Genomic DNA, 14156 nt, shown 5'->3' on the forward strand with positions numbered 1-14156 from the left:
TGTTGCATTTGCTGTTATCTAATGGATTTGAGGACTGAGTAATAATTCTACGTGATCATTGATTTGAGAGGAAGAAGTATTTACTAGATCACAAAATGTGAACCTACACATACAGAAAGGAATTGATTCTGATAGTTCTAGGAAATGCAGCATGGAGTAGTGGAATTAAAGAAAGAAAGGGAGAAGGGAGGTAGAGAGTAGTCTTTGGAAGGAAGCTGTAGAAATCCCATTGCTTGGGATTGCCCTCTTACGAGCAGAGTTACCTGTGCGAGCAGTCTGACATTGTGAGGATTTCAGACACGGGGAACTAGGTGGACCTTTCCCTCTCACACAGTTTCTATTACAGGCCTTTTACAGCGTTCAGAACTGCTTATGTTTCAAACGTACCCTGGCTTCAAGGCAGCCCAAATGTAATCTTTAGCCATGCATTTTCTGAGTAACAAATGGAGGGCAAAGTATAGATCACATAGTTAGGTCTGTGATGTACAATGGTGATGTGTATCGCCGGTTTGTGTGCATATTCATTGGTTTGATTGCTCCTGGAGAACATCCCATTTCAGAATATAGTTGCCAAAAAGCAAAAAACGCAGGATTCATGCAGGCACCTTGGCAATGTAACCATCTATATCGCGGTGTGATTGCCAGGTCCGTCAGCTGTATTTTAGCGCTTGTTAGTGTAATAGTTACATGTGGGAGTTTGCAGGCTTGCCGTCACTTAACTCTTCACAGCTCCGAGTTGTTTGTGACAAATCCAACTTTTGAAAGTTCATTGTGGGGGGAAAATAACTAGCACTGTGTGTTTCATATTACACACGATACACAGCATACTGCCATTACGGGTATTTTTGGAGCAGGTAAATGCATAATTTCTATTATGTGTATTTTCTTCATTATAAATTACTTCAGTGACACTACTGCTCATTACAACCGATGGAAAACATCCTGTGGTCTCCAGTGGGCGTCAGCTCAGGAGCACAGTCATAAAGAATTTGTTTTGGCTTGGCTCCACAGCATCTTCTTGAAGAAGAGTACAAACTTCTCAGGGGAGGAAAAAAACTGTAACAAAACTACATTATACTGATTCCAGGTTAGGTATATTTTTAAAATGAGGAAATCTCTTGTATCTACAGTTAAAGTTCTTCTTCTTTTGAAGTGTTGCTCGGTATAGTAAGGATGCTAAAAGCACCTCTTGCCAAAGTAAATGTTATTCCTCAATCATCAGTCTGACTTTTCTAGAGGTTGTTATCAGCACAGTAACAGAACAGTTTGTTGGCGTGTGGTCTAACCTCCACTGAAAACTATTGCAACAGCCTTGCCTGGAAGGAGAAAAAGCATTGCAGTTGTTCATCTTTAAATAGTCTCTTTTCCTCATTAATTTACGCTTGGCTTTGCTTGATGATACAGTGCCCGGTGTTTCTTCTGTAGTGCGTGACGGCAGGGCTGGAGTGCGCAGCCATTGGTGTTAATTACTGCCTGCCTACCTACAGTTTGGGGCAAAGCACATCCTAGATTCCAATAATTTTATTACTACTTAAAAGATTCTGTTTTCAGTTTTTTCTGTTTACTTTCATTCTCCAGCTTCAAAGGGGGGTAGCTCAGAGGGAGAAGCACTGGAGCACGTAGCGAGGTTTGAGTTCAAAATATTGTGGAGTTTGGGATCCTGCTGAGCACGCTGAAGGTTAGTACTAAGACAAAGGTTTTAGATTTTTGAGCGAGCTGAAGTTTGCTTTTCTGAGCTCAGTTGGGAGGGATTCTGTGGGAAGCTTCCATGGAGAATAAACAGGCTAGTGAGTGCTGGGAGTTTTTCAAGAGCGCTCTCCTGGAAGCACAAAAACACTTCATCCCCTTTAAAGGTAAAGGAAGTAGGTGGAGGAAGAGACCCCCTTGGCTTAACTGCAAGCTTCTGAGTCCGCTCAAAACCAAGAGAGAAGCGCACCAGAGATGGAAAAGCGAACGAATACCCGTTGAGAACTACTAGGGCATTGCCAGGGAGTGCAGAGATGCAGTTAGAATAGCAAAAGCTCAGCTCGAACTGAAATTGGCCAGAGATGTCAAAAACTACAAGAAATGGTTCTTCAGGTACATAAATAACAAGTAGAATTAGTCACCAACAGCGCTGAAAAGGCAGAGGTTCTCAACACTTTCTTCACCTCTGTCTTTACCAGCGCTGTTGGGCCCCAGGCCTGGGGAACAAAAATCCAGGTTGATGCAAACACCCACTGTCAGTGAAGGAAGAGTTGGTATGTGAACTATTACAGGAGCTTGACCCCTACAAATTGATGGGCCCTGACAATATCCACCCGAGGGTGTTAAGAGAGCTGGCTGACGTCATCGTGAGGCTGCTCTCCATAACCTTTGAGAAGTCGTGGAGATCGGGGGACATCCCGGAAGACTGGAAGAAGGCTAATGTCACCCCCACCTACAAGAAGGGCTTAAAGGAGGATCCAGGAAATTACGGGCCCATCAGTCTTACTTCAGTCCCTGGGAAGGTTATGGAACGAGTCCTCCTGGGGGCTATCACAAGTCAAATGAAGCACGTGATTGGGAAGAGCCAGCACGGATTCACCAAGGGCAAATCGTGCTTGACAAAGCCTTCTATGACAAAGTAACCTGCCCGGTTGATGTGGGGTGAGTGGTGACCGTTGTCTACCTGGATTTCTCCAAGGCTTTCGATACGGTTTCCCATGGCCTCCTCCTAGAGAGACTGATGCCTTATAGTCTAGACAAGTGGTCCATGCGGTGGGTGGGGAACTGGCTGCACCCAGAGGGTGGTGGTAAATAGCTCCTTTTCAAACTGGCAACCTTTGACAAGTGGGGTCCCCCAGGGATTGATATGGGGTGCAACACTGTTTAATATCTTCATAAGTGATCTGGATGATGGGATCAAGTGTACCCTGATGAAGGTTGCTGATGATACCAAACTGAGTGGGGAAACGGACCCTTCGGAAGGGAGAGCCACCCTGCAGGAAGACCTGCACAGGCTGGAAGAGTGGGCTAACAAGAACCTTATGAAGTTCAGCGAGGACAAGTGTAAGGTCTTGCACCTGGGAAAACATAATCCAGGAGTGCAGCACAGGCTGGGATCTACGCGGCTGGGGAACAGCTCTGTGGAAAGGGACCCGGGGGTTCTGGTGGACAACCAGCTCAATATGAGCGAACAGTGTGCTGCTGCGGCAAAGCAAGCCAACAGCATGCTGGGTTGCATCAACAAGGGCATCACCAGCAGAGAGGAAGAAGTCATTATCCCACTCCACTCAGCGCTTGTCAGGCCACACCTGACAAGTTTTGGCCCCCGCTACGCAACAAAGATGTGGACAGGCTGGAGAGGGTCCAGAGAAGGGCCACAAAGATGATCAAAGGACTGGGAAGCCTGCCACATGAGGAAGGGCTGAGAGAACTGGGTTTGTTCAGCCTTGAGAAGAGAAGGCTTAGGGGAGACCTTATCGCCATGGTCCAGTATTTGAAGGGTGGCTACAAAGAAAATGGAGACTCCCTTTTTACAAGGAGTCACATGGAAAAGACAAGGGGTAATGGGTACAGGTTACTCCCGGGGAGATTCCGACGGGACACAAGAGGAAAATTTTGCACAATGAGAACAATCAGCCATTGGAATAATCTCCCCAGGGAAGTGGTGGATTCCCCAACACTGGACACTTAAGGTTCAGCTGGACAGGGTGCTGGGCCGTCTTGTCTAGACCGTGCTTTTGCCAAGAAAGGTTGGACCAGATGATCCTTGAGGTCCCTTCCAACCTGGTACTCTATGATTCTATGATTCAATTCACATCACTGCCAAAGATCTCCTTTGTGGCTTGCAGCAAGTCACGGCATGTGGAACTGTCTCATCTGCTGTAACACAGCGATCACAGTACTGCCCTGCCTTGTGGGAAAAGAAATGGGCAGTTTATTGTGATACGATGATGTGCAACAGCTAGGGATACCTGTAATCATCCTGTCGCGCTCTTTCTCCCTCCTCTGCCTTTTCTACCAGGTAGTTATTAGGCTGTCAGTCATTCCTTGCATGGGTGGCTGCAGAGATCTTTGTGGCCGATATCCTTTCGCTTGCTGGGTAACGTGATGTCTGCGCAGCCCGCAGCGTCTGGCACGGGCAGCGAGTTGAAGGTTGTGGAGCCAAAAGGTCCTTCTGCCTGGCAGAGGGTGCGCCTGCGCGCTCAGGGCTGCAGCTCTGTAGGGGGTGAACTGCGCGTAGCTGGATCCGTTGGGCGAGGGGGATTTCACACGGAGCAGTTTGAGTTTGTGAATTGTTTTCAGGCGGCGGATAATTCGGGGCTGATTGATTGTTATGAGTGAAGTTATCACCAGTTTGTGGCGAGATGGCAATATGTTCTTAAATTACTGCTACTTCAAAACTATCTTGGGTTGGTCTTAATAGCCTGCTGGTTTTCACATGGTTGTATCATAATTTGCTCTTTCTCACAACATCGTTGCCATTTGTGTCTTGGATTCTCCCCATCTGTGGTAAGATAACCAGAGAGTAATCTGAGCCGGTAACTTTAAAAAGGCAGGATAAGCTGATGGCTTTTTACCTTAAGTGAAAAGAAATGCAATATTAGAATAGCAAAAATCTCATAAAGACGTATTCATGGTAAGGTCTATCGTCCGCTCCTATGTTGGGTGGCTTTTGGACAACTGTTTTAAGGTAGGCTTTGAATACCTTTTAGGTGGATTTGTTGCAAACTCCATTTTGAGAGGGTTTGCTGGTTTTGTTGTTTGGGGTTTTTAAATCCACTTGTCCGCAGGTAACTTGCTGTCTTGGCTAAGAGCGTATTTTTCTGATACCCAAATGGCTGCTTGTTCCTTATCTTTGGGCAGGGCGCTCTGTGTTTCTATTGTTTAGGATGGCGTTACACGGTGAATCATAAGTATGAAACACGTCCTGCGGGATGGGAGGTCGTACCCTCATCCCAGTTCTGCTGCTGGCCTCGGTGGGCTCCTCGCTGGCTAACCCCGGGAAGGTTAGCTGGAGCTCAGTCGCCTCGCCAGTCTCTGGTGAAGGGAGCGGTGAGGGAGGAAGAAGGGCCAGTACTCCCTGCTTTTTCCTTTGGAATAAGATCTTAGAAACAGGGAGCCTGTGCCATTATGAAAGTTAATATGATTACGTCATTCCATTAGATGTCATCGGGGTGATGAAGAAACGGGGTGGCTGCTGTTCTGGGTGCGTCTCCCTGTGCTACTCAGATGGGATGTAACCTTCACAACCCGAGAGCTCTGTCGCTGCTCTGGGTGCCGCAGTGTGCTGGTGGGGCTGTCCCACCTCTGTCACCTGGGCTCGGTAGGGTTTAGAAGGGTCACAACTTCAAATCTCTCTTCTGTCATAAGCCTCTGTGAAGTCTTGGCCAGCTGACCTACGGCTAACCCCGTAGTACAACGCACAGTGCATCAAAAATTTAATCCACTTGCCCACAACCCATGTAACACAAGGTGCCTATGCTGCGTGGTTGTGTGTGTTTTGTATTATTTCCCCCAATACCAAGTATCGCCGTATGTTTATTAGAACTCTTTTAAATTTAAATAGTCATTGAATTCCTCTCTAGGAGCTGCCCTGGGACACCAGGCTGGAGCTTAGGGCTTGACACAAGGCCATGGAAGTCCATCTCCTTGTGCCCTCTTTGGCTTGATGTGGCTGCAGAGCTGCACTGTGTCAGTGGGAGGGAGGTGGGGGTTGAATCCCCCCAGTGAGGAGGGTCTCCCACACCCCGAGTTGGTTATTTAATCCCTCGTGTTTCAGGGATGCTGAGGTTACGTAGGAAAGCCATGTGCTTTGCACAGGGAGCCGCAGCTCTGTAGTGTATTGGCATTAGTCAGACAATCAAACCAGAGGTGGATCTTGTACCTCCAAGCTACGTCATCATATTTTCAGGGGGAATAGCTTAAGAATTTATCAGTCCGATACAGTCATTTAACTACCATGGTAAAATAGTAGCGGTAAATAATGATGACTGAGCAACCTGAGTGTGTGACAGCCTTTTCTCCTAGGTGCTCTCTAATGATGGGTTTCCTTTCGGGTGCGTGTGTGCCCTGGGGCTTCATGCCTGCAGGCAATGCTGGGGGTCCCTGGTCCTCCCACTGCCCACGGCAGAAGCTCCGCTCTCCTCTTGGCTTTGGGCAGAGCGAGCCAGTGGCCGTGTTTTGGCCATTAGCGCTCCTAACAAACATCTGCACTGCAAATCTCTGCACTCGTTGAGAGAAAAAAGGCAGCAATGTTTGTGTCTTGTGTTAGAGGAGACTCTACCCGCCATGTGTAAGCTACCTTCCCGGTCCCTGAGAGCCCTGAATTTCTGTAAAAGGCTCTAGAATTTATAAGTAAACTCTGACTTCCAAGGGTTGTTATTTTCTTTAATTCCACCTGCTATTGCATCTAGGAATCCCTGGCTATTTTTGATTGATGCTCGTCATAAAAAAGTCAGTGGTTGTAGGTTTAATTTCTGCAACACTTTAGGACTAATTATATGGCAGCCTGCTGCCAAAATTCCTTGGGTTTGGCTCCTGCAGTAATTTTTCTCTGTGTTGGATTCCACTCTGGGTTTGATTGTTTACTGCGGGTAATGAGCATCTACTGCATTGCTGTAATCCCCTGTATTTATTGCACAAACAAGTCTATGAAAATGAAGAGCAGGTTGAAAGCTTACTGTTGGTGTGTGTCTCTGGGAGTTGTGACTGAGTAATACTGGAAAAGTAAGAGTCAAGTTGAAGTCAAGTTCCATAACCCAGCCTGTGCCTTCTCACAGATTCATCTCCTTTTATGCAAGTAGTTAATTGTGCTTTTATTTTTTTTTTTAATCTCTACGTTAGTGGTTTTTAGAAAAACCTTCATACATGCTCCATTCATTATTTTGAAAGCTGCTGCATCTAATAAGTACTCTTTAATAGCCAATTTCAGTAATCTACTTTATTGTCCTTACTCATTTCTACTTTTTTATAAACTATTGATTAATGATGTGACTATTGCAATACTTAATAATAATGAAGATCTTCACCAGAGTAGTTTCATCGCTGTGATTCAAAAGGTTAAGTTCACCTTTCGAATCAACATATTTGTTTTACACGCCGCTGTGTTACGATGCTGTGGCTTCTGGGGAAAAACCGAACCCTTTTGTTGGCAGCAGACTCCAGCACAGTGATCTCCATAGCAAAACTGAGTAAAGATTTCAAGGCACTACTTGCAGAGGTGGGATCCAGAAAGGCTTTAGCTGCATAAACCAGACTGCGATGGCACTCGCTCAGCAAAAATTACGTGTCCTGACTAAAGAGCTACTTCTGCCCTTGCCATTTGCCCCCACGTGTCTCTCCTCTTCATGTTCTGGGCCTGCTCACGCTCAGAAATAGTTCTGTCCTGGTGGTGCCGACACTGCTCAGATCTAAAATGAGATATCCCTCCTCCCACCAGTTTGCTCGATGCAGTAATCGCCCTTTGAGGAGACCAGGCAGACTGTGCTCCTGACACGCAAGTCATTTGACTTTAAATGCATGAAACTCCTCACCTGCTTAAGCTTGAGTGCATGTATTTGCAAGACGCAAATCAAGATCTTCGCATGTGCAAAAATCAACTTCTGTGATGCCTGTGCGTGGCTTGCAGCAAAGTGCAGGTGAAGGCCAAGGAGGGGGCAGTGGACATAGCTTAAGTCAACCCGACGTACTGAAAAGCCCTTTGCAACAATAGATGAAGTGATTTTTGCTGCTAGGATGCTTGAAAAGGTCCATGGCCCTAAGCAGGCTCATGGAAGTAAGACTAGCTTACAACTTAGGCAATAAATTTTTAACTAATTAACTGCAGTCAGTTGGTTTAAATAACTTTCTTCTTCAAGACTATCTTTTCTTGGAAATAATGTCCTCCAGCATGTCTTCCCTCAGCCTCCGACGCAGCGCTCTTAACTGTATCTCCATCTCCTTGAGGTAACTTGATACTCATGAGTGACAAAACCCTTCCTGGAGTAACACACCAGGATTTGGTCTCACTAGCCCAGCTTCACTAGATGACTACGGCTGCAGGACGTGCCTCCGAGTGCCCTTCTTCCTTCTGAAGACTTGGCCTCAAGGAACTGACACCTCTAAGCCTCCCTCTCCCCAGGGAACACCCTCACCAAGCCACTTGAGTCTCGACCTTGATTTCCACCCTTACTCCTCAAAGTGGTGTGCTCTTTCCTAAGACCACATGCCCATCTATTAGGGCACCTTTAGTAAACACAGAACCAAGACACAACGTGAGCAGCATCAAGGTAAGACTATCCTTTCCCACGCGGGATGTTATCACCCAGCCAAACCAACACAGCTCTAACAAAGCTTCTCTGAATTTCAGAGAGCAGGCAGCCAGCCAGCTCGAAGGACAGCAGGCTCTCGCACAGCTGGTGTCTGCATTACCTATGGAGGTACCTCATGAAAAGTACAGAGGGGTTAATCCTGGAAAGTAAAGCGGTGCCTGGAACATAGCTCCCAAGGCAGGCAGGCGATCACGTGCTAAATTCCCAATGGGCTATTTCAATGAAGCCCACTGTTTTGATCGGCACTTCTAGTGTGCAGGACACGGCCTAGTTGGTTTGAGCCCTGCCCTTCTTTGGTCCACACAGCAGACTAACACACCCCCAACCCCACAGCGTTTTGCAAGACCCAGTACCTGGAGTCCCCACCGCAGCACCCGCAGTAAACGGACGCTTTGCCACATAGCGTTTGTTTTTCTTCAGCTTGCAGCATCTGCAGACAGGCAAGGCAGGGCGAGGACGGACTGACTGAAAACAAACCAGATGTAAAGGAGGGGGAGCCCAGACAACACAACAAGGTTAAACGTGCTTACGTACAGAAGTAATAGTACTTACATTGCATTCTGAATTAAAACCACTTGAGCCAGAATCATTTAAGACCAAACACGGACTACTTGCAGCTTAGTGAAAAGAATTTATTAGAAACTGTTAAGCACTACACAAAACTAGTTTTTAGAGTATTTTTTCAGTAGACAGCACTCCAGCCTTACGCTACAAACACCATATTGTGGACTTTGGACAGCCACTGTGCTCCGAAGATACATCTTTAGGATGAGACATTCAAGCAGCATGCACAGTGAGACAGCGGAAGGAGTGCAAGGAAAACCCTTTTGATTCGCGTAAGTTCACAGAAGGTGTACAGTTTAGCAATTGTTTTCCTCAAGGCAATTTGGATCGAATGAATTACCGACACCCTAGAGGCATCAACGGGGCTCAGCGTCCCCACCACTTTGCCTTCAGTGCTAGTGCATCTTGGGACTTTCAGTACAAGGAATTTCAATAAATAGAAATACAGCTTTCATACTATTTTAACAAAAACGTGACTACAAGGTTAAAGTACGTGCCTTCTCGGGCAGTTGCACCAACAGAGACCTCACTGCTTTCAGGAAAAATAGGAGAGTCTATGTATTAAGGCAATGCGTTTTTTTTAATTCAACACAGAAATTGTAACGAAATGCATATTTGCTGATAAGTTCTGAAGTATTTAATCGTAAAAGAGAAAGTTACTGATCACATGCTACTCTATCCGATATTCTTCATTACGTTTTGAAATACAGTGGAGCATCGCTATAGTCACTGCCCAAACAACGTGGCAGCAAGTGACAGCTTATCTTCCAGCCAGGAGCTGCAAAACAAGAAATTAAGGTCCCCTCCCCTCTCCCAGTTTAAATCCTCCATTGTTCCTTCCCACCCAATTTCCAGCTCTCCTCTAAAAGCGAAAAAAACACCCCGCAAAACATTTATCTGGCTCCTGAAAGGAGCTTTATAGCAAGGCTCAACTGTATAGAGTAAAAAGATATAAAATGTCATTAAAATCCAAAAATTCAGAAGGAAAATGTAATAAAAATAAGTACGCATGGCGTGATAAACCAGGATAGACATAGCAATTTGCTACAACATTTTACAAAAAGTGCTAACCAATTTTAGCTTAAAATAGTTCAAGAGATCATACAAATTGCTACCACAGTGTAAAACTGAGTATTTTGAAAAATCTAAAACCTGGCTTGACTGTAGAAAATGTATTATATCTGTTTCTAATTTACATAGTATTTCTATTTAGGCACACAAAAATAAATATAGACAGTCAAATGCTTCATTAAGTCTGCAGAAAGTTATAGTTAAAACCAAGTGATCAACTGTTGTGACAAATAGCACATTTACACATATATATCTCTCTCTATAATCACGTGTGTGTACAGGGGTGTATATCCCTTATTTCATCCTCAGGCTTCTGCAAAAGTTACGTACAGGGTAAGACTGTTTTCTGCCAAGAAAAGTTAATTTGGGAACTACTGGCTAGGAAGAGATAATTTCTCAGAAAACTCAATTGATACTTTCTGTCAAAATGTTTTATTCATGCTTTTGGGCCAGGAGACCTTGGGCTGGAGCAGAAGCCAGGCTGAGCCAACACCAAAGGTTGTTACCGCACAGCAGGACTGGAGGGGGAGAGCTGAAATTTTAAGAGCACTGTGAGAGTAAGGGAACAAGTATTTCTATCTCAGAGTAAATCTCAGAGTAAGGCTCCTTCTCCACTCAAATCCGGACGGATCCCAAGCTGTTCCTTCCATAAGGAGCACGCAGTGACAGTGTTTCAGCAACTCTCCCTGCCGCTACCTCAGTAAAACCGGTTTTACCTTAGGTGTAAGCACTCCCCTAGCACATTCAACAACCCCACACCCGCTTTTAAAATGCTTGTGGTACCTCTACTAAGCTCTCTACATGAAAGTGCCCGGGGAAGTAGAAAAGCTGTTGCATGTGACTTCAGATTGCGCAGATGCAATGATACCAGGCTGGTGATCCACGCTACAGTCCCTAGTTAACAAAGAAAAAGTATTACACAGCTAAGATTGGCACAACTGGCGGTCTCTGATCGAGCGGGAGCCTACTAACAAATTCCAGCTTTCTTGATTTTACTTGAAGAAGAAACTGGTTTACGTTTCTGAACATCCAGCTCTAGCACACTAATTCCCTACTAGCTGAGGGCAGGGTTAGACATGAACTGAGGTTGCCAGTGTGTGGTGATTGAGGGCTTTCAGCACATAAAAATTATTCAAGTTCATCCCACTATCTTGAAACAAATTGAAAAACATCACAAACAAAACCAAGCAGCATAATTTTTATTTGGTGTTACAACAGATGTGCAGCGCCCGTGGTTTTGGGCACTGCGGTTTACTGTTTATGATTTTTCTTTTTAAAATCTAAACAGTTCTTCTGTTCAGACAACTCCATGTGCTTTTTTTTTATATACACATTGTGACCCCTGCATTCAGCCTGTCCAGTTAACGCTAGAAATATTTGTCAAGGCAATACATTATTTTAATCTTTGCTATAATTAGGGAGAAATCAAAAGAAAAATTTTACTTTAATCTGACCGATTACATGTACTGTACATACCTGTTCCAAAACCAATGTACTCAGACAGAAGTTTCTATTTTAATGCACTCTTATTCAAGTCAAAATGCTGTACATCTAAGTATCCACACAATCGTACATTCCTAATGATTCTTCTTTACACCTTTATTTTTTTTAGACATCTGTTTTTAAAAAGGAATAAAGAAGTTGCCCTGTAGATCTATATTTCTTTAGAACAAAACATTATATACTACATTGAAAAATAATTTTATCAAAACCAGATTCAAATCACTGTCATGTACAATTTTCAGTTAACGGTTCATGTTGAAATTGCACTTTGCAGATAGAATAAAATTAAAAACTGAAAACATGTTCTATTTCCTTTCACAGGAGACTGCCTCTTCGGGATTTTTCTTCCGTGAATGTTTGTATTTGTCTACATACGCTTTCACTAGGTTTGCCACTTTTGCAGAATTAACTTCTCCGCTCTTGCTATGACAAACCTACAACAGTTTTAAAGAAAAAAATGTTTGAAACATTTCTGTTGATTTGCCACTGTTCCACATTATTTATTGATTTCCCCAACACCCCAGGTTTCTCCATCTCAGGCAGAACAACTTTGGAAACTCCTGATACTTCCCAATTGCTTCCCAAACACTTCTGAATTCCCATTCGACTCTTTCGCACAATAAACGAGTTCTGTTCTGAGGAGCTCAGAAAGCTCTCGTGGATGGAGAGAGACAAAGGTATTTTTGCTTTTCCTATTCCCTCTCCCAGCAACTACCAGTTGTTCCCACAAGATGAAGAAATCCACCCCAAACCCTACCTCAGTTGAAATGTGTGCACTTCAGATTACTAGATCAACTTACTTTATCTACAGCTTTCCGCACAATTTCTTTATATTCTTCCTTAGTGATGTCTTTATTTTGGTAGAAAGGTTTAATAGCTAGTTTGACCTCTTGTGCCGCTTTTTCTTGAATTAACAATTTCTGATGAAAAAACAAACTTGAGTGTTATTTTTCACTGCCTGCATATGTATCTTTTTACCAATCACAAATTAAAACTTTACAGGAAAAAAGTTACTACGGAAGACTAGAAAACCATGCTCCCCTCACTCACATTTCAGCTCTCATGAGAGCTGCCTGTGTTTTACGAAGAACAGAATGTTGTCACACAGCAATTGAGGTAATACTCATAATAGTGCTGCTTTAAAGGAGACTACATTAAAAAGAGTCCGCTTGCTAGTTTATGTCCTACAGCCGCCACAGAAGTATCGCATACACGATGGTATCAAGTATATTACACAGAAGGGGTATTGTCATAGTTTGCTGTTTTTTAGTATATCAAAATTTATAGATCTATATAATATGTAAAAATTTTTACATATGTTTTATATATAAATATACAACCCGGTGTATATATAAATATACTCGGAACTTTGAACTTGCCTGGTCCTTCTTCGAGCTATCTGCACTGGCTTCCACTGTTACACTCGCTTTGTTTTCTCCTGATTTTACAGCTGTATTAGAGCTCTTGATGTGACTTGACGACGTTGCATTACCCGAACTTGGTCCCTGAACTGTTCCCACGTTTCCCAGGACTGCTGTTGGAGCAGGCAAGGCTGGAGCACTCATGTTATTACTTACATGAGCAGCATTTGGAATACCCTGTTTTAAAAAGTTACCGGTAGTTAATACATTATCCTTCGGTATGACAACGTGCCTTTCTAGAAGTCTCAGCAGCTACAGAAAGAGCATCAATACTACATGCTTTGGTTCATTAGCTAATTTCCACACCATCCATTATTATGGAAGGTATATTATATCACATCTACTCAAAGGAAAAAAAAAAAAAAATAAAGCTTGAGAAGTAAGGCATCTTCCATGTCACCACGGTGGTTGCTAGATTCTGGCTCTGATCCCAGTGATAAAGCAAAGTACCCTGCAGACAGGCACGGAGGCTGTTAGCACAAGGGGAAGGAAGCTTATGGCTGCAGAACCTCCCTATTTGTCACAGGAGTGTATAGGAAGCCCGGTTTTGTAAATGAGATTAACATTTTTTTTAAAAATCAGCACCTAAACGTACGTACAAGAAGTTACCTTAAACCACACTTGCATTCCTGCATCATAATGATGCTGCTTTGGAAACATTTATTTCCATATTTGTTATCAGCTTGAACTTGTGAATGAATTTCAAATGTAAACACACCTACAAGTCTCCTCAAGGCTAGAGGTGAAATGCTGGCTGAAGCACCACGATCTGTTCTTCAGGAAAAGCCATTTTCTGTACATTTCCAAACATCACCAAAAGACCACGGGCACTGTTGATACTTCGGAATTGAGAAATTAAGTACCTCTCAGACCTCAGAGAGAGGTCATTTTTAGCAAAAGCCGAGAATGCATCCTCCCAACATGTTTTTGGCATGCTACTCTAAATGTTACTTTTTTTGCAGGCAATCACCATTACTTTTTTCACATCTGCATTTATCCAGATGGAAAATAATGAAACAGGAATTTGAGCTCCCTGGAAAGGACACAGATATTGAGCTGTTATAATCAGCGCGCTAACACTCGCCAGTGCGAGTCATCTCCGCTCTCTCTTCATCTTCCTTTCAACAGGAAGGACAGGCGGAGTCCTGCAGTATTCAGCAATTTGTGTTGTGCTACCACCAAGAACTCATTCAGTGAAAGCTCAAAGAAAAAGCAGCAGCAGCTCCCAAGAGCATTCGGGTTCATGGACACCATTCCACAAAAGCAGGTAAGAGCAACAAATATAACAGGGGCTTTACTAACAAATAACTGTATTTTGGAG

The 14156-nt window shown here is 43.9% G+C and overlaps 1 protein-coding gene across 2 annotated transcripts in view; it reads right to left on the reverse strand.

The window, feature by feature from the left end:
• Nucleotides 1-8891: 8891 nt before the first annotated feature.
• The window catches only part of SCAF11 (SR-related CTD associated factor 11), a 51632-nt gene continuing 46367 nt past the window's right edge, over nucleotides 8892-14156 (reverse strand). For both annotated transcript variants that reach the window (XM_076331767.1, XM_076331777.1), the window contains exons 13-15: nucleotides 12794-13012; nucleotides 12215-12334; nucleotides 8892-11848 (exon numbers count right to left, since the gene is read on the reverse strand). In XM_076331767.1, the coding sequence (XP_076187882.1) occupies nucleotides 11720-11848; nucleotides 12215-12334; nucleotides 12794-13012 (468 nt within the window). In that variant the 3' untranslated portion in view covers nucleotides 8892-11719. The remainder of the gene's footprint in view (nucleotides 11849-12214; nucleotides 12335-12793; nucleotides 13013-14156) is intronic.

Source organism: Aptenodytes patagonicus, chromosome 1, assembly GCF_965638725.1.
Source record: "Aptenodytes patagonicus chromosome 1, bAptPat1.pri.cur, whole genome shotgun sequence".
NCBI lineage: Eukaryota > Metazoa > Chordata > Aves > Sphenisciformes > Spheniscidae > Aptenodytes > Aptenodytes patagonicus.